The following is a 20,570-nucleotide window of genomic DNA, read 5'->3' on the forward strand; positions in this document are numbered from 1 at the left end:
GTAGGCCCAGGAAACAAACTTCGAGTGTCTCAATGCTCGCTGCTTCTATATTATTTATGTTTTATTTTTTTAACAAATTTTGGCATTTTATGTACAACTTGTGGCATGTAAGCATATAATTAAACTTAATCAACATTTTAGAACTGAATTTCCAAGAAATATCTAAATTTACTGGTTTGCTTTAGCATACAGTGTTGGCGTTGAAAATCTCAATCCAATAACCATCGGGATCCTTGATGAAGGCCAATCCTTTCATACGTCCATCGTCGGGTTTCTTAACAAATTCAACGCCATGCTCTTCGAAACTGTATAAAAACAAAATCAATTAATTTTATTATTCCTAATTTTATATAAATTAAAATCAATTTTTTATCAATTGAATATTTTTTTATCAAAAAAGTATTTTTGTTTTTTTTATCAAAAAGAACTAAAATTTTAAATAGAATTTATAAAAAAAAATCAATCAATTATTTTTAAATTTAATTTAAATTAAAATCAACTATTTTATAAATTGAATTTTTTTTTATATAAAACATTATATTTTTTTTTGCTTTTTTATCAAAAAGAACTAAAATTGTATATAGAATTTATAAAGAAAATCAATTAATTATTTTGAAATTGGTATAAATTAAAATCATTTTTTTTATCAAAAATAAAATGTTTGTTTTATCAAAAAGAACAAAAATCTTATATAAAGGGTTTTTCAATAAGGGCGGGTAGATGTTGAAATGGAATAAAATGGCGTTTGCTGTGTGGCACGTAGCGTCATCCTGCTGGAACCACATGTCGTCTAGGTCCATATGGTTCAATATGGGCCATAAGAAATTGGAAGGGCCACCACGTCTACCGAAAAATGGGCGCAATGCGCGCAACGTTTGCGTTAATGAACACACATTTTGATAATAAAGTTTTATCATTTGAACGTGCTGTTCAATCGTGTAACTTGCCATGATGATTTGGCATAAACAACTGAATAATAAACAAAAGATTTGATAGAAGTCACCACAACAAAATGGCTGCCACAGGGCGCCAAAATCGACCTGCGCCAATTGAAAAACCCTTTAGAATAAAAAACTCAATTACTTTTATTATTTCTAATTTAATATAAATTAAACTCAATTTTTTTATCAAAAAGTGTATAACTTTTATATAAAATGTAAAAAAAAAAATCAATTAATTATTTTTAAATTCGTATAAATTTAAATAAATGTTTTTATCAATTGAATATTTTTTTATCCAAAAATAAAATTTTGGTTTTTTTATCAAAAAGAAATAAAATTTAATATAAATTAAAATCAATTTTTTCATCAATTGAATATTTTTTTATCAAAAATATTAATTTTCTTTTGTCAACTAAAATCTTATATAGAATTTAAAAAAAAATTAAGTACTTTTATTATTTTTAATTTAAAATCAATTAAAATCAATCTTTTTATCAATTGAATATTTTTTTACAAAAAAAAATTTTTATATTATAGCTTTTTTATCAAAAAGAACTAACCAATCATACACTGCCTGGCTATCGATCTTATCATATTTCCTTTGAAACGTTTATTGAGCAAATCAAATAATTTGCAAAGCTTTTATTTATGCACCCAAAATTATGATACATTTTAACAAAGAAATCGAAGATTCTTGAGGTAAATATGTATTTACAATCTGCTATTAATAATTTTTTATGAATATTCACATAGTAGATGAGAAGTTTTTTATTTTTCATTTACAATTTTCTTTTTCTTTCACATACAAAAATAGCTAGCCGCCGCCCGTTGTCTGACGCTTCATGATGATGATGAAAAATACAGTGGGCATAGCAGCATAGAGCAACCCACTCAGCTGCGGTGACAATTTATTTGAATATTGGCATGCGATAAGATATGAACCGAATTCTGTACTTGCATATATGGCACTAAACAAGCACTAATTTGTTTGTATGATTGTGGTTTGGACATACCATATAGCAATAACTTTAAGATTAATTTTACCAATTTTCCTAAGCGGCGAGACATCCCGAAAATCTCTTTCTTGCCTTTGATATCGTTGACAAAATTTCTATCCAATAATTTATTCTTACTCACCGCTTGCAGGCCGCATAAACATCCGGCACCATTACACCAATATGACCGAAGCCGCGTGGATCAGAATTACCATTGTGATACGACTGGTTTTCGTCATTCTCTGTGCCCCAATTGCTAAGAAAAATTTAAATGTTTATTACCATTATCATGATTATATTGTTCCATAAAATCTAGAAACTTCACTTACTGTGTCAATTCAACAGTTGCCTTGCGGCTCATAGCCCAACGCCTACGTTCCAATGGATCCTTCGGCACTTCCTCGGGGTTTTCATAGCTGCAAGCAGGGTGAAATAAATATAAATTATTTGCATACAATTTTAAAAAGCAAACTGATAAGGCATCGCACTTCAAATAACTTTAGATAATAGATTAAAATAGATTTTTATGCATGCACGTACCCCATGAAGTACAGCGAAAACTTGGCTTCCGGAAAATCCAATTTCACCAGCAATGACATGCCCAGTACACCAGTGTAGAAAGGCAGCGATTTACGTGGATCTTTGATGCGATACATTGTTTGTTGGAAAAGAAAATCCTAAAATGCAATTCATTGTCGATCAACAAGATACGATTGCCATTGTAGATATGCACATTTGTTCATACTTGCACTAGTATATATTTATAAGTATGCTTAATAATGTCCATATAAGGAAATATATGTATGTATGAGCATTATTCCATATGTAACTACATTCTTTTGAGCGGATGTGATCACGCCTGCCTTACCTTAGTAGCCGGGTCTGCGGGCTTGCATAATTCCACTGCCTCCTCGTTCGTCAGACCAGTTGCTTCGGCCATTTTCACTGCTTGAGTAGTAACAAATGTCCGGGAGAACTTTGTAGTAGTTTGCAATAATTTAAATGCTGGATTTACTATGCGGCCGGCACTTTTGCAACGGACACAATGGAAGGTAATAATTCCGCACAGTAGTCGAGTGGAATTTGACAGCAAAATTTTGGCACTCATATTTAATGGAATTGAACAAGTAGCTGCAGCGCTGCCACTTATCGGTAATTTCTTGTTGCGTATTAGTAAATTTAGTAGAGTACTAGCGACAGGTGAGTAGTAGAAAAAATTGGAGAGTTTGAAGTATAAGTGAATTGAAATGCACCCACTGATTATATGATATTAGAAAATAATAAAGATTACGTTTAAGAATAAATTTAAATAATTTGAAAAGCACAATAAAAAATACGAAATAAATAAACGAACGTATGATATCTGGAACCAAAGGTATTATAAAACTAAAACGAAATAAAGAAAATCTCAAGCAAAATGAAATCAAATGGAATATAAATAATTAAATAAATAAATATTTTACAGTTTATCAACCATTTCGTTGGTTGATACTTACAAACATTTTGCTTAAATTTTCTATATCTACATACACACATTTTCATATAAGGTGGCACAAAATCGACCACCCTGTTGATAGATTTATGATTTTGGCAAATGGCGTCGTACGACAAAATATTTGACACTTGTGAACCAGACAGTTGCAGTATGCAAATATACGAGGAATGTAACGCGTAAAGGTCTAGATAAAGATTTTTATCAATTTCATATATCGAAATATTGATAATAATTCTTACAAACAAGTATTCAAAAGCAAAATTGGATGAGAAATGTTGCGTCAGCTCAATTTTGAATATTTATATGTTATTACATTATAAGGTTAAAACAAATTGAAATAAAAATATAAAATACTTCAATGAATTAATAAAAATATACCATGATAAAACCAACTTTTTTTGCATTAGAATATTATTTTGTATAAATCGTTAACGAAAAATAAATAAATAAAATTGAACGAATTGAGTGGAAATTAAATCATATTACTTAAATTAATGAATAAACATGTTATGATAAAAACATTTTTTTTTAAGCCACATTATAACACTTAAATTAATTAATAAAAATATATTATGCTACAATATCTTTTTTTGTTTCAGAATATTATTTTATATGAATTAAAACATTATTAAATAACAAAAATGGATACGTAAAATACATTTTTTACTTCGGAATATTATTTTTTATAAAACTATTTTGTTAAGTTGCGCTATAAAATTAAATCAAATCAAAGCAAAATAAAATAAAATATATGAAACGAGCTAAACTAAAAATATATATAATATAATTAAAAAAATAATAATAATAACATTTCTGCTTCACATGTTTTTTATAACTACTAACAAGGGTTTTATTTCATTTAAATAAAATTACACAATTATGAAATTAAATTAAGTTTAGCAGCTCCATTACAGGCAAGTATATCACAACTATGTGATTCGCTGGGTCATCTTCAAAAATATTTGGGATATAACAACAACAAATACGTGTTGTTAATTGTGTTTTTGTATCAATAAATAGTCTCCACGAAGGTTGAACGAATATGTGGCGAAACGAAAACCTGTGTGTTTTACGTTGAAATTTTCCGAAAAGCTTCCAAAACAACCCAGCACAAATTCGAAAGTAGCTCATCATGTCATATTACATAAAGATCCATATAATTTAAGCAAATTTTTTTAATATAAAAATTAAAAATTATATAAAAGAAAAAATTATTAATAAAAGTATATCTATTATACCTTTATGGGTGTTTTCCTCCTTATAAAAAGAATTCGAGTATTCGTTATATGGAGGAAAGCACACAACACCGTCAGCAGGAAAAATTGTGTACAACTTTGACTGAGAGGATCAGACAGGGTAACTAGGTGCTAGGGCGGCTTTGGGCAAATTTGACCGATTTTTGTTTTCAACCCTATTGTTTATTTTTTAAATATTTAAAAAGGTAACAATAAAATTTCTATAACTCCCTCAATTTTCGACTGATTAGCACTGAGCTCTTTCTCTGTGAGTGTCCTGCATTTGCTAGAGCAAGGTTGCGAATTTCGGCTTCCGTTGTCATGAGAACAAGTAAAATTCGTTCTTTCAAAGTGGAGAATATTTTCAGATTTGCCAAAGAATCTGGAAAATTTTCACAAGTCTAACGACGTCTATTTCTCTATTCTATCTTATCTTTTTCCTTCTGTTGCTTCTCTCCTTTCCTCCTTGACTATCTACTGTTTCATTTTCCAGATCTTTAAATACTCGGGGTGTTTTAGCCCAGGTGTTTTAGAAGTTACCAAAACTCTCGGTGCTGCTTGGCTCGACTTTTCAAATATACATGATATACAGCCCGAACTATCGCACAAAGTGATGGACAATTTTGTTATGCGCATCCTGTGATGCCAGAGGAGTTGTGATGAGCATTTACCTTAACCCTTTCGCTCCGACTTTTGCAGGCGATTTGCTCAAACTTTATTTTTCAGTTTTTGGATACCCATTGGTACTTTATGTGCGTAGAAACTAGATGAGGCTTGTAACTTATGTAGATAACGGTATTTTGAGGTGGGACATATGTGTCCCAACAGTATTTAAAAATGGGATATATTTGTCCCAACAGGGTACAAACTACACCTAGAAAGTAGAAACATTTTTTTGGTAATAACATATGATTTGTACTTTTATTTATTTTATGAATGTGATGAAGCGAAACATTGTATACAGAATGGCAAATTACAAGCCCGGCAAATAATTTTTGTTCTTTTCTCGACTTTTCGATTGGCGCATGCTACGCACCGACGTCTTTTAGACTGCTCTATGGGTAAATGATCCCCCACATTTGTCATTGATTTGTACCTAATCGATGATCTTCCAGACCGACGGGATCGTTTATATGCGGTAGATTCCTTTCCTTTTTCAATTAGCGACTCGGCAATCTCGACCAGCACTGGTAAGAAGGCAGGTTTCTTCTTATTCAGCTCCGAATATATAACTCAAGTGTTTACAGCAGCCACCATCATGCCACAATAAATTACTTTTTTCCACCATTTATTTGATTTTCTGTTTATATCATACAATCCCGACATTTGATCTGCCAAGTCCACACCGCCCATTATTGCGCGGTACGTCTTTACAATGTCAGGGCATGGAAACTCTGCCTCAGTTCCATCTTTCATTTTGCGTCTAACAGTGCTCATTTCAGATGTGAGGCAGTTACTGAGCAGCATTACCTCTTTGACGTCCTGCCACTTTACCGCTATGGTACCTGCAATCAAGAAAGTTACTTAAACAATTAATTAAAGGGTTTTAGTTTGACTTCGTACCCGCCGAATTAACTTTGAAAATAGCTTCGCCTCGCTGCAATTTTTCTGGTATTTTCGGAACACTCTTCCGGTTGGACATGCATATTCCCAAAGCTGGATATGGTATGTTGTTAATGAGATTAACAGTGGCGAAAAAACGATCAAAGCAAAGTGTCACGTCAGGGTTAGAAATCGTTGCTGCACGATCATTCACAACTCGTTCGCCGAGTGTCCCTTCAAGGACAGATCCTTCTTTTCCACAATAGATACTCATGTGATAGGTGTATCCAGTCAAAGAATCGCAGCGTAGCCACATTTTGATGCCCCGTTTAACTGGCTTGAGTGGCATATATTGCTTGAGTGATGAACGCCCTTTGAATTTAGTCATTTGTTCATCGATACTTTGGAAGCTACTATCATCCCGGCAGGCTTTGAAAGTTGTTTTCAAGCAATTCATGAAATCGTCAATGTAATAGGTTTTTCCTGCATCTGCAGGCTTGTCAACTGGAGCAAAATATAGCTTAGACATTATCTGCCCAAAACGATCACGTGATATGGCTGATTTTATAGATTCATTGCTCAATGAGTTATGATTCGACCAGTAGTTTTTAATCGACGGTACATGGTTATACGATAAAACATGCATCCAAGTAATATATCAATTTCATCGGAGTCCGTCTGAAGAAGTTTTTTATTGTTTCGCTCCGTTATGGGTATTTTAATGAGCCTCTCATTAGTACATTGGGCAATGTACAAAAACATGCTTCTTGGAAACAATTTGCGAAAAATTTCGTAGGGGGTTGAGTGGAGCCCAATATTTACTGCAATTTTGCATTCGCGGTGGTTACTAACCGATTTTCTTGAAACAAACGACTCATTCGGTGTGCTCCAACCGTGCCTGCGGCTTCCTCACCTCGTGCAGATTGATCGTCTATGCCACCATTCTCGTCACTCAATCCGGTCTCCTCTGAATCGCTGGAAGAATCGTCATTGTCAGTGGTTTTATCTAACTCATCACTTTCGTCACTAAAATTAGTTCCTGATTCCATGGATTCATCATCATCTTCTTGAAGTAATGCACTACTTTGATCGCGATTTAATTTCGACATTTTTGCTGTCTACGAGGTTGCAAAAATAAAAAAATTAGCTGTGTGATACATTATGTACAAAGTACTGCTGGGACATATATGTCCCTATATAAAGCCCTGCTGGGACACATGCTTCCCAAAATTAATTTTCGCTGAATATTTTTCACAAAACTCTTATTAAAATATATATTTGTACTTACCAGTAAAAGGGCAATATTTTTCTTTAGAAAAATCAACACTTCTTATACAAATACGTATTATTTCACCAAAATTACGCGTAAATTTGATGCAATATTAGCGACTGCTCACAAACAACTGATCAAAACTAAACACGATTGAAACAGTGTGGAATGCGGATAACGGTAAATTGTAAGTATTGTTCGCAGCTACTGATTGGGACATTTTGGTTGAGTTTCCTATGAAAATTACAAGTTTCAGGGTGAAGTGAACATGCTGTGGGATATCAGTGTCCCAGCAGTAGCGAAAGGGTTAAATGGTATTTCATACATAAATGCCATGGACTAGAAAATATAATGACATAGAAAAATAAGTTCGACACATTTTGTTGTGCTTTATTTGTAAAATAAATTCTTCGGCCTTATTGACCACTTTTTATTAATACAAATTTTTCTTTTCGAAAATTGTTTTTTTATTATGGATCTGTATGTATGCAGCAAGTTTATACATTTAAGCGCCTATTACTAATTATATATTTGTTTTTGTTTTTTAAATACTTTATTTATTTATGCTATGACATATTTTAAGTTTAAATATTACAACAAAAAAATTATAATTTATGATAATAAAGTAAACTTATGTTAATCTGACATCTGTCGTTCTAGAATTAGCTATAAAAATAACTTAACTTTTGCATAAATAGTAAAAAATAATTGTATAATTGGTATTTTTATGTAGGGGCAGTGGTGAAAAGTCTTGTACTTATTAAAAACTCTACAAACAGATAGAATTTTTACAAATACTTAAATTAATATATAAATTCTACTTAAACACCGGATGGATCAGGCGATAAAAAAATATATATTCACAAAACACATTTTTACTAACAGCTAAAGCAATTAAAAATAATTTTTCTTAAATAAAATCGGAATATAAAAACCGCTATTTTTTGTTTTCTGTTTTTTTTTTTTGCTTGTCGTTTGTTTTGCTGTTTTTTTTAATAAATTAAAATATACATTCGTATAAAAATATAAAAACATATACAAACATAACTATTTTTTATTTTTAAATGTATTTTTTTTTTTAATATTTAAAGTGACTTAATATATTTGTGCTTAAAATAGTCCAACCGTTGTCGTTAGAAACTTCCAAAAAAATAATTAAAAATATCGGCGATTTTAGACTACAAATTATGTTTCTCTTTAATTACTTTCAAATTTTTTTAAGACGTCACACTTTTATGTAAAATTTGTTTTTTCATAATATTAAAAAAAAAATATTTAAAATTTTATCTAGAAAATTTACTATATCGGATGTTTTTTTAGATGCATGAGAACTATCGATATCGACAACAAAGAATGGCAAACTATGTTGACATTTCTGTTCAGTGAAGTTTTGCAAGTCAGCATGAATTGGCAATTTAACGCCAGAAAAATACTGCCATATTGTGGATATTTTTAGTTTGAAAAAAAAAAAAAATAAATCTATTCACGAAGTTCATAGAGCGAAGTGTTGAACAAGATGCCGAAATGTCGATTCGTTGTTGTTATTGTTGTCGTTGTAGCAGCATAAACATTCCCTGTACACGTACGGGGAATGCTGCCGGAGTTACAGTCCTTGGCTAGATATAAATACGATTCGGTCCGGTAACGTAGAACCGACTGTCGTGGGAATGTTGTCCATTCGTCGTCGTTCTCAACCTGTTGGCCTTTGTTCTTCGATCACGTGGACAATTTTACGTAAGGATTTTCATTTGCTTAATGGGGTTCATTTTAATTTAATCCAGATTTTAATTCAGATTTTCGCAAAAAGTAGTCAAAAATTGGACTGATGAATGGCCCATGTGAATTGTAGTCGCGCCAGATATACGCCAAATATCAAATTCAAAAAAATAAATGCCATTAAATTATCTGCCAGATTATAATAAATAGAAAAAAAATCATTACAACAATATTTTTGTTTTTTATTATCATTTTAACTTATCAACCTCTTAAAAACACACTCTATATTAAGTACTAGGTCAAGCAAAATGTTCTGCCCATTTTCAGCTGATATGCAAACATAAATACATACACTTGCGTTTATAGACTTTCGCACATGAGCTTTATGAAAGAAAATTGTCAACATTGTATGCAAAACAAAAAAATTATCAAAAATCAGCGCTATTTTTGAACGACTTCTAATTTACACTTTATTAAACTAAAATTGAATGAGCTATAAAACTGCATACTCAGAAGCTCTGTAAAAATTCTGATTAAAAATTTGAAAAATTCGTTAAATTTTTGTGAATTTTATGCAAAGTTTGGAATTTTGATTTATACGAAAACCTGTCACTATGTTTTTTTTAATTAACAAAAAAATTTAGTATAAAAAATATTGTGAATATTGTAAATGAAAAAAATCGCAATTTCTCAAGTGGCTTTAAAAATAGCCCATAGTCCGAATTATACCAATTTTTTCTACAATAAAAGAGTTTAAAGCACTAGTTCACGTAAGCTTCCAGTTCAAGAGTAGCACTAAAATCTAGATCCTTTCAAATAAATTTATGCTAAACTCCACCCACTAATTACAATTCGAGCTGAATAAGAATTGAAATCCAATTCCACTTCAATGACTACTTCGTCTAATTAGACACCGAATAAATGCTTCACATTTTTCAAATACAAAACTTCCATTGCTTCTCAATACAATCCCGATACCGTATCGGTCACTTTTGAGCCTTGCGGGCAGGAACGTGTGCGCATCGTCGCACTGTTGCTCGCCTGTTGCGCCGTCTGCATGCCTGCACCGTGTTGCACCAGCACTGTCACGTTGTTGCCACCCCCATTCTTGGTGCCACCGCCATTACTGCCGCTGCTAAGACGCATTGCAGGATTGCTGCCGAAATAGATCTGTTGGTTGCTGTGCGATTTCTCACGCACCACATGATGCACCACTTGCGGGGTACCGCCTTCCAACAATGATTCGTGGCTGGATGAAGCAAAAGCCGCTTCGAGACGCTCCACATTTTTGGTCACACGACGCGCTTGCAACGCAGCTGTTACATCTGGCTTTGGATACTTTTGCGGCGTATTCATGCCCGTCATAAAGAAGACGCCGTTGAAGTGTTGCGCTGGCGCTTGTGGCTTCTTGGCTGCCAAAGGCGGTGGTGGTGGTGGTGCAGCAGCTGACATACTTTGTCGTTTACTAACACAATTATTTGCATTTCCGCCGCCACCATTGTTGTTATGTTGGTGATGCTGGTGCTGGTGTTGGTGTTGGTGCTGATGTGGGTGTTGATGCGTGTGTTGGTTACTCGCTTCGCGAAAGGCTTTCATTGTCGGATCGTCGTCAGTGTGTCGTGCATTCATTATGACATCAAGCAATTCACGCGTCGTGCTCGCATTGTATGCGACGTTGGTTGCATTCACTTCCGGTATATCCGGCGATTCGATAATGTATGGCTTCTCTATATCGGCGGGTAGCTCATAGTCCGCCTCATCGAAGAATGTCTGCAGCGCTGTGACGCGTTCCACGGCTGCGCCATCGCCATGATTTTGTAACACTAACATGCCATATTCGGAGCCGTCTAGCTCGGAGCCATCCGCTTGTGAGACGAGATGTGCGAGTGAACGCGATTTACGTGGTGGTTGTGGCACAATATTCACCGGTACAATATCCTTTTCCTTGGCGGCCTTGGACTGGCTTAGCTGCTGCTTGATTTGTTGGTGGTGCTGTTGTTGTTGCTGTAGTTGGCATGTCGATATCTGTTTCTCTGCCTCGCTCACAACGTGATCCAGCTCTTGCATAACATCCTCAATGGTGGTGGCAGTGCCGGTGGCAGCACCGCTGTCGCCCGTTGAATTCTCCGGTGATTTGGATTTGTTTTTAAGATGTTGTTTGGTGGTCATGGAAGCGCCTGCTTTCTGAGGTAACACCAATATGGGCACTGGACTAAGTGAGGGGCCCGTCTCCGAGCTGCTTATGCCCTCATCTTCATGTTCGCTATCATTCTTGCCCGGCGGTACATGTCGTGGCAGCGCTACGGGTTGTTTGTCTAGCGATTTGAAGGTATTTTCATTCTGTGCGCCCTGCAGGCGGAATATTTCGCGCTGCAACTCGGCACAACGTTCCTGCAGACGACGTTCCATAGAGGTGAGAACGGCTTTCTCCTCGTGTAGGATCTTAAAGAAATAGACGCAAATGAAGGAGTGAAAATTTAGTGTGAAAAAATAATGATTTTTTGGCGCATTTTAGAACTCTTATATTATCTCATCTCTCATTACCTGCACTCGGCGTTCCAATATGACCATCTGAGTGCGCACACGATCGGCTTCACGCGCCTGCGTGATCATTTTGTCCACATCTACATAAAGCTCGTGAAAACGTTTTATCTCATTGCGTAATTTTTCCAGCCAAGACGAAGCCGATGAAATTGTCTGGTGAAGTTTACGAGTAAACATCAAATGGCCCAGTTGGGATTTTTCACAAACCGTCACTTACCTTGGCTAAAGAACCTGGCTCGAAACCGGCCTGAAACAGTTCTGCTTGCAGATACAAACGCTGTTGTAGATTTTCCGAACTCTCCAAGAAGGAATTAATAAACCTATGAAAGGAAATTTTAAAATGACTTGAAATTACCAAACAAAAGAAAATACAATAGAAAGTGGAAGTGAAGAAGTTGTTGGGCGGAATTTCTTTTCCTAGTTTAGACTCTTCGAGCCCTTCCCACTTCACCTCCCTCACTAATGTAGTTTAATTGTTCACGCCACTTACTTGACTCCCACTGCCTGCAATTCGCCCGAACCACCGCCACTGTTGAGCATCCCCACAAGCAGACGGAAACGTACTGGTTCACTGCAGCGTAAACGTAACGTTGACATAGCCTCTGAGACGGCTGTATGCCCAGCTGTGACCGATTTTTGTGAACCATGTCCCAGCGCTGTCTTATCGCAAGCGGCTGACATCAGTTGCATGGCCAAGATGCGAGCGCGTATGCCCTGACCTGTAGCCGAGGAGGCCAAAGGCATTAGACCGACTGGCGTTGTGCCCAAACGGGCGGTTGCGTCCAACGAACGAGAGCAGCAAATGCTGAGGCATTGGCTGAAAGAAAATGTGAGCAATTCATGAAGTAAAATTATAAAAATTTTAAAACACTAAATGAGAGGTGGGGTATGCTTACAGGCAAGCCAACTCGTCAAGCAACGCACGTCTCTGATAGGAGGGCGCATTTCGTGGCATTGAGGCGGACATTTGATTTGGAGTGAGGGGAGAGTTGCTCGTTTGGGAAAGTTGTATGGCGCGGAGCACTTCGAGAAGTAAACTGATGCCGTCTGAAGGTGTTGCGACGAATTCCTGAACGAAGCTGTTTTAGAGAATGGGGAAGAAAAGAAAATTGTTTTAGTGTGATTGGGGAAAATTTAAATCGACATTCTGCAAATCTTAAATTAGATAAGCAAAAAAAGTATAATTGAAATTAGGCAACAGTGCATTATTTGTAAATGTTTTTTTTTTAAGTTTTTTTAATTTTTATTTATGAACATCTACTATAATTATAAATGATTCTATTACACAATTAAGACAAATAGCAGCAAAAGCTATTGGGTAAATTGCTTTATTTTATTTTTTTCATTTAGTGGATTTCATTTCATTTTACACCAGTAAAAAAGATACAGCTTTGCTCATTAAATATTTTTTAAGAATATTTAATACGAACCTTGGAAACGAGACTCTTAGATCTGCACGAAGTTTTGTCAGTAAGTCCGTTACTGACGCAAACTGCCGCAAGGACATCTCACCATCACTCTCTGGCGCTGCCGGTATGGGGCTTCTAAGTGAAAAATATAGTAAATTTTAATATAAAATATTTGCAATTTTAAAAATTATGTAAAATAAATTTATTTGCGTTTTCAGTTCTTATTTTCTGTGTGAATGTACAATACGAAGGGACAAGACGCTGTCTGGATTTTCGAAAACTAAATTGTTAAGGTTTATTTTATTTTCGTTTTCTTGTAAACTGCGTCAATTTAACTTCAAATATTTTTTTTTATATTTTTATTTTATTCAAAAACCATATTTACTTGTATTCTGCATGCTTATGTGGCAATGTCAATGATTTATGATTCTCATCTTTGTGACCGCTATTTGTTGTTGCCGTTGTTTCATTATGGTTATCATAGATTGAACGCACATTTTGCCCACTCTGACGTTTACCGAATTTTTTCAAGGACTGCACGTAGTCCTCTGGATTATAGACTGGTGGGCGCTGATTTTCCTGAAAAGAAATATAAAGGAAAATAATCAAAAATTAAAGAAAGAAAAGTTAGGCTGCGAACATATATCTGTACATACAAGAAATTTGTTAAAATTTATTAAAGTATTTGGAAAGTTAAAAATTCTAATTATAAATTGGAATTCTAGACTAAATAAAAATATATGAGCTTTTATCAGAAAAACGAGCAAAAACACTGTTTGACAAAAACTGCAAGAAAAAAATGTTTGTTTCAATTAGAAATCGTTCAAATTATACACGTATTTTGTTTAATGCCCACAAAAATTTGTTTGTTAAGTTTTTTGTTCAATTTTATATTGCAGAGTTAGGAGTTCTTCTTCTTCTTAATTGGCGCTATAACCGCTTACGCGATTTTGGCCGAGTTTAACAAAGCGCGCCAGTCGTTTCTTTCTTGTGCTAACCGGCGCCAATTGGACACACCAAGTGAAGCCAAGTCCTTCTCCACCTGATCTTTCCAACGCAGAGGAGGCCTTCCTCTTCCTCTGCTACCACCAGCTGTTACCGCATCGAATACTTTCAAAGCCGGAGCGTTTGTATCCATTCGGACGACATGACCCAGCCAACGTAGTCGCTGGATCTTTATTCGCTGCGCTATGTCTATGTCGTCGTAAAGCTCATACAGCTCATCGTTCCATCGCCTGCCATAATCGCGATCGCCAACGTGCAAAGGTTCAAAAATCTTCCGCAGAATCTTTCTCTCAAATACTCCAAGCGTCGCTTCATCGGATGTTGTCATCGACAAGCTTCTGCGCCATACGTTAGGACGGGCATGATGAGAGCCTTGTAGAGTGTTAGTTTTGTTCGTCGAGAGGGGGCTTTACTACTCATTTGCCTACTTAATCCAAAGTAGCACTTGTTGGTAAGGGAGATTCTACGTTGGATTTCAAGGCAAGAGTTACCCTTCTTGAAATAAAAATGAAATTATGTATATAGCAATTGGCCGCCTTTGCCAGCGCTGCGTTATCTTTTTGTTTATTTAATAATTCGATTGTTATTGAAGCTTTAAAAGAATAAAAATAAATAAATTGGCAAATAAAAAAGAATTCATTACGTAAATGTGCAAAGCTAAACCCAGCGCATGACAAATAGTTACTTCATGCAAACAGTTTAGTAGCTCATGTACACAACATCTGTTAACTTTTCTCATGTTAAGTTCAAAACACATTAGAGGTGAAATGTTAAATTTACCCATGTGGTGGGAATGGTTAGTTGAATAGAATAATATTTTCTGCTAAATTTCTATGGCGGTGTTATTGGGGGATGACGTGAAAACTAGTTTTTGACTAAATTAAATTTGTTCGCTTTGGAGGTATGGTGGCAAATGCTATCGCACAAGGGAGCAGAGTTCAAATCTTTGCCGGGTTCAAATCTTTACCGAGGAGATATGTTGGTGGTGTCGTTAACATTTTTTTTAAAGATGTGAACGACGAAAAGCGTGCCGGACGCCCGAGCACTTCAACAACAGACGAAAAAATTGATGAAGTGAAGAAAATGGTATTGGCCAATCGTCGAATCACCATTAGAGAAGTTGCTGAGGATCTAGACATATTGATTGGCTCGTGTCATTCGATTTATTTTCAATGATTTGGGCAGGAGACGGGTCGCCGCAAAATTCGTACCAAAACTGCTCGATTTCGACCAAAAGCAGCTTCGCATGAACATTGCTAATGAGATGTTGGACTCTGTGCGCGCGACCCAAATTTGTTCCAGAGGTTCATAACAAGTTTGGTCGAATGTAATTGTAAATGTTCGATTGCAGGGGCGTTGTGCATCATGTGTTCTTGCCACTGGGTCAAACGGTCAATAAGGAATATTAGCTGCAAGTTATGCGCCAGAAACGCCCGGATTTGTGGAAGAACAAAAATTAGCTCTTGCATCACAATAACGCCCCTGCTCACACATCGTTGCTTGTGCGCGACTTTTTGGCCAAAAACAACACACTAATGATACCACAGCCACCGTATTTCCCAGATCTGGCCCCTGTGACTTTTTCTTGCTCCCGAAACTGAAGAGGCCCATGAAAGGACGACGCTACGCTACTATTGACGAGATAAAGACGGCATCGAAGGAGAAGCTGAACAAGATAAAAAAAATGATTTTTTGAAGTGCTTCGAAGATTGGAAAAAACGTTGGCACAAGTGCATAATATCTCATGGGGATTACTTTGAAGGGGACAAAATAGATATTAATTAATAAATAGATAATTTGTGAAAAAACACAAAATTCGCGATACTTTTTGAACACACCTCGTATATTTAGGGTGTGTGAAAAATTGGTATCAGAATCAATTTTTGTTATTATGAATTATTGCGCTTTCTGTACACTTCTTACATAAACTTCTTAGTATATACATACATAAAGGCATAATGGAGTTATTTATAACTGAATTTTTGTTATATGCCATATATGAATATATAAATTCTTGTGCTCACCAAGCTTGGAGCACCAGAAGAGAGTCATCGTATGAACTTTTCCAAATAACGGGCTCTTGTACGAGTACATGATGCGTTTTAAATAACTAAAGTGATTGTTATTTGCTATACTTGAGTTATAAATTAACTTTATTTCACATTTAACTGCTGAATAAGCTGCGTATTATAATCATAACCTAATGAGCAGCGTTGCAGAATTTGAGGTAAAAAATAAACTTTTTGTTGTACCATAGGAGAGAACACATTAGAGGAGTAAAGTGAAAAGCGTAACGTTCTTACTATTATATTTGTTGTTATTCATCATCGGACTAATATGACAATATTGTCAGCCTCTTGGTTTTGCTGCCTTTTTTGACGAAAGTTAGGCTTAAAAATAAAAGTAAAAACCACTGCTGTCAGATGGTTTATAGTTATGTTACGTACCGTGCAACTAATTCGTTTTTTTTTTTTTTTTTTGTTTTGGCTGAGATTGGGCTAAAATGCCTTTCCACCATGGTTTACTATCCGTCGTTGCTACTTGTGTTGTGATTCCACTAAACCATCCCTCTTCTTCTCCTCCATAGGAATATTTCATTCTCAAAGAGAGAAATCTACATTATTGTACTCTAACGGAAAGTTGCAAAAATATGCACTTGATGCTAGCTACTTATCTGGTTGTTTTAATTCAAAAAAGCAATGACAGAAAGGTGAGCGGTTCATTCTCTGCAACAATTTACTTGAGAAAATTTGGCAATGAGAATATTTGCAAGTAAAAATTGTAAATCCAGCCATAAACTGAAATGCTATATGGAGCTTTCAAATTATTCGTCTTTGCTATAGTTTTGGGGAAGTAAATTTGACACGAATTGCTTCCATGTCGCACTCAAAGCCACTATTAAATTTGCAGTTATTTTCAGAGAGAAATGGGATGAGAAAGCAAATAAATTTCAAATAATTTTTACTAAAAAAGAATTATAATAATAATACATATAATATGCATATAGTATATTACGTATATATATATGTATGTTTGGAATATAAGCTCTAATAATTGAATTGTTAGGTTTTCTAACATCCCGTATTGTCTAGTGGTTAGGATATCCGGCTCTCACCCGGAAGGCCCGGGTTCGATTCCCGGTACGGGAAAATTAAATTTTTTCTCAACACTTCTTTCGAATTTTTTTTTCACATATGGACATATAAATATGTATATGAATAGAGAATTGAAGACTGAAGGTGGCGTCTTCACAAAACAGTTACTTAATTCTTCACGATTTTTATAAGTTTGACGTCAGGCTCCTTTCCAATACAAAACAAACGAAGAAAAGGGGGAGTACACTGATACAACAACAACAAAAGAATGAGAAATTACATGTTTGTGAAAATTCAGTAAATGGCTTGGTGATTTGTGAGATTTCAACGAAAAACCCAATGAAAACAAAGTGCCGCGTGTTAAATCGTGAGAGCACAACTTATAAAAATACCTCCAAATGTTTTTTTTTTGCATATCTGCAAATGCATTTGTTTTTTTTTGCATACGAATGATGCCGTGGCAAAAATGTGTTTGTGTATAATTTTTTCGGTTTGATAGATTTTATTGCTTTCGCCTATTCTTCCTCTTCACAAACAATTAGTTCCCCTTCTTTTTATTTGCTTATTCATGGTGCCTCACACAGCGAATTCGAAAGGCGTAACCTTGTATTCTACCGCCCTCGGTATAGATACATATACCATATGAGTTTGGTCAAATCAAACCGACTCCGGATAAATCCAGCAATCCAACGAAACAAATATAGAGTTGATCTAAGCGTGTGGGCAAACAGTCCCCATACTCAGATATGTAAAATATTTGCGTAAATAATATGAATTTTATTAAAGTATGATACAAATAAAAATTATTATAAAATTGTAAAAATAAAATTTATGTATAAAATATTCAAGTTTATTAAAATGAATATATTTTTATGAGAAAGGTTATTCATGCAAAAAAGTTTAACTAGCCATGTAGTTACATAATACTCTCCAAAACTCATTAAATTGCTTCATAACTAACGTTTAAGTCAAGAAATTTAAAAAAATTTTACAATATTAAAATAATTGTATATTAGAATTCCAAAAACTTTTTATTGTAAAATACATTTTCCCGTACCGGGAATCGAACCCGGGCCTTCCGGGTGAGAGCCGGATATCCTAACCACTAGACAATACGGGAGTTTGTTAGTACTGTACTAAAACAGTAATATAACTACTTGCTCATAACTGCATCTCTACATATAACTAATAACAGAGATTGCGCTTCTCATTTTATTAACATTCTTTGCTAACAATCCACTTTTTATGTTTAATAACATTTCGATTTCAATATGGCGTTTTGTTAAATCAACTGTTAATTAGCAAACGTCAGATACAACACCGCTGTAAAAATTTAACGGCTGCTCACTTAGCTCATGAGCAGAGATTGTTCGTTAACATACCCTCTCATAAGTAATGTAGGCAATTTTTAACATGAACATGGCTACAAAGCATTTATTTAACAGCAAGCATTGTTAATATATCATTTGCAGTGAAAACGAAGGAGAGTTGAATTATACATACACACAAATAAACTTTGTTCAATTGTACGCACCTTATTGAAAACAGCCTGTGACCAGCTATTCTCCGAACTGGACATTTTGTACGAAGCCATAGAGCCGTTAATGCTGCTGCCACCGCAATTGCTTTTCTGTGTAATGGATGGCGCAGAGATTGTTGTACCGCCGCCACCACCACCACCAATGGTCGTGGTCACGGTGGCGCTATGTGCAGCGGCTGCAGTTAATTTTGGTGAATTTTGACAAACACTCGGCGCCATCGGATAACTATTTAAATGACGCAGTTGACGTTGAAGTTTTTGTTGGTGCTGCAGCTGGTGGTGATGTTGTTGAGTGGGTGCGTAGCGTTGCTGATAATAGGCAGAGATGTCACTGCAAGCAGAAATGACAAATATAAAATTATTATTTATTAATAAAGCAGCGATTTTTGGTATGTAGTGAAAATACAAAAAAACACCAAAAAACCAAAAAGAGAGAAAAATTGGATGATTATAACTGTTGATTGATGATATGCAACTTTCGGCAATGAATAATACGGCTTGCCGTTTTCTAATGAAGTTGAAACTAACAATTGAGTTCTGCGTCAGCGCAGTGAGAGTGAGGATCAATTAATTTGCATGCCACTTTTCACTTAAGGCATTTTTCCGTAAGATTTGTGCCCAGTTACGGGTGTGTCTTGCACTAAAGTTCAGCATGACTGATTAATTTGAAGAGACTAGCTGGCGTGGCATTTAGCCTTCGCACTTGAATGGGCCTGTTGTCTTGTTATCCTGCACACACAAAATAACTACCTCCGCCATTGAATGATAGTGATGAAGATGTTGTGGCCAGTTGTTATCCGCCGCCAACATTGCGGTGTTACTTTACACTATACCGTCTGGCAAAATGTTGCCGGATTAAACTATTTAACCGCTCCTAAACCTGTTTTACAACTCCTTCATGCTTTTGTTTTTTATTAAAATTTATGTTCTTCATTAGTTAAATACTTTTAATTTTGCTGCATTGACATCCCACTTGTGCGGCGCCTGCTTCGGTGGAGGAAAATCACCATAAAAATGACACTAAATGGACAGCAGGAAAGAGCGCTAATTGTTTCAGTGATTTTTCACTCACTTGCCAAATGTGTTGGGCGTAATTACCGGATTAATTAAATGATGTGAATGGATGAGAAATGTGAAATACTTCAAAGTAACTGAAAAATGAGTAAAAAAGTGAAATAAAAAAAACATGAAAATATTGATTATTCTTATTATAATTTTTATAAAAGTGTGCAAAACATTTTTAAAAAGTAATGAGAGCGAAAATAACTTTATGTTGTCTAAATAATTTTTTCATAAATTCAATGAGACCGAAGATAATTTTATATTGTGTAAATAATCGACTATCATCTTCGAAATTAAAAAAATAATAATAATGGGGAAACATTTTTATAAAGCATTGGACCGAAGTTAATTTAATATTGCATAAATAATATACTATTCCCTTCGAATTAAAAAAAAAAGTTTTATTTTTAATTTGCAAATTTTAAGATCTTTATGTTGAGGCAAGCACATTTTTATTGAGTTATCGACTTTCGCGTTCAGATACGCGCAATTACGTTAACTCTATCGCGGTTTGCTGTCTTATGATTTTGTTTGTGAAAATAGAAAAATGGAGAGAAATTGGGCTTTAAAAAGAAATTTAGAGAAGACTTGAAATAAAATTTAGAGGCTGCAATACAGAGAAGACCGTAACATCCTCTTCCTTTGTAGTTTCGTGCTACTATTTGTATAATTTTAAAAGAATTTAATAATTGAAAAAAAAACAAATTCAAAATTTCATAAT

The 20,570-nt window shown here is 34.9% G+C and overlaps 3 protein-coding genes and 2 non-coding genes across 7 annotated transcripts; 1 reads left to right on the forward strand and 4 right to left on the reverse strand.

Annotated features, from left to right (window-relative positions):
• Window positions 1–27: 27 nt before the first annotated feature.
• LOC129244622 (lactoylglutathione lyase) lies at window positions 28–3,059 on the reverse strand. Its single transcript, XM_054882348.1, has 5 exons — window positions 2,805–3,059; window positions 2,477–2,613; window positions 2,266–2,352; window positions 2,079–2,192; window positions 28–305 (listed from the first exon to the last, which is right to left on the reverse strand). Exons 1-5 carry the CDS (start codon window positions 3,042–3,044, stop codon window positions 182–184), a joined length of 702 nt encoding a protein of 233 aa, XP_054738323.1. The 5' UTR covers window positions 3,045–3,059; the 3' UTR covers window positions 28–181.
• A 2,840-nt stretch (window positions 3,060–5,899) lies between these two features.
• LOC129244376 (piggyBac transposable element-derived protein 3-like) lies at window positions 5,900–7,317 on the reverse strand. The gene is made up of 3 exons (XM_054881996.1): window positions 7,122–7,317; window positions 6,230–6,766; window positions 5,900–6,171 (listed from the first exon to the last, which is right to left on the reverse strand). The coding sequence occupies exons 1-3, from the start codon at window positions 7,315–7,317 to the stop codon at window positions 5,900–5,902; spliced, it is 1,005 nt and encodes a 334-aa protein (XP_054737971.1).
• A 1,425-nt stretch (window positions 7,318–8,742) lies between these two features.
• Window positions 8,743–19,810, reverse strand: LOC129246482 (uncharacterized). 3 transcript variants are annotated; one of them, XM_054885339.1, is made up of 9 exons: window positions 19,733–19,810; window positions 18,782–19,118; window positions 13,533–13,726; window positions 13,169–13,282; window positions 12,635–12,817; window positions 12,229–12,555; window positions 11,956–12,058; window positions 11,739–11,891; window positions 8,743–11,636 (listed from the first exon to the last, which is right to left on the reverse strand). In XM_054885339.1, exons 2-9 carry the CDS (start codon window positions 19,004–19,006, stop codon window positions 10,155–10,157), a joined length of 2,781 nt encoding a protein of 926 aa, XP_054741314.1. In that variant the 5' UTR covers window positions 19,007–19,118; window positions 19,733–19,810; the 3' UTR covers window positions 8,743–10,154. The 3 variants fall into 3 exon arrangements, with proteins under 3 accessions (XP_054741314.1, XP_054741312.1, XP_054741313.1); XM_054885337.1 differs by lacking the exon at window positions 19,733–19,810 and adding an exon at window positions 19,538–19,675; XM_054885338.1 differs by lacking the exon at window positions 19,733–19,810 and adding an exon at window positions 19,316–19,675.
• On the forward strand, window positions 17,230–17,301 carry Trnae-cuc (transfer RNA glutamic acid (anticodon CUC)). The gene has a single exon. It is a non-coding gene; the product is annotated as a tRNA-Glu (tRNA).
• Window positions 18,296–18,367, reverse strand: Trnae-cuc (transfer RNA glutamic acid (anticodon CUC)). The gene has a single exon. It is a non-coding gene; the product is annotated as a tRNA-Glu (tRNA).
• Window positions 19,811–20,570: the final 760 nt, after the last annotated feature.

The sequence above is a fragment of the Anastrepha obliqua genome, chromosome 4 (genome assembly GCF_027943255.1).
Source record: "Anastrepha obliqua isolate idAnaObli1 chromosome 4, idAnaObli1_1.0, whole genome shotgun sequence".
Classification (NCBI taxonomy): Eukaryota; Metazoa; Arthropoda; class Insecta; order Diptera; family Tephritidae; genus Anastrepha; species Anastrepha obliqua.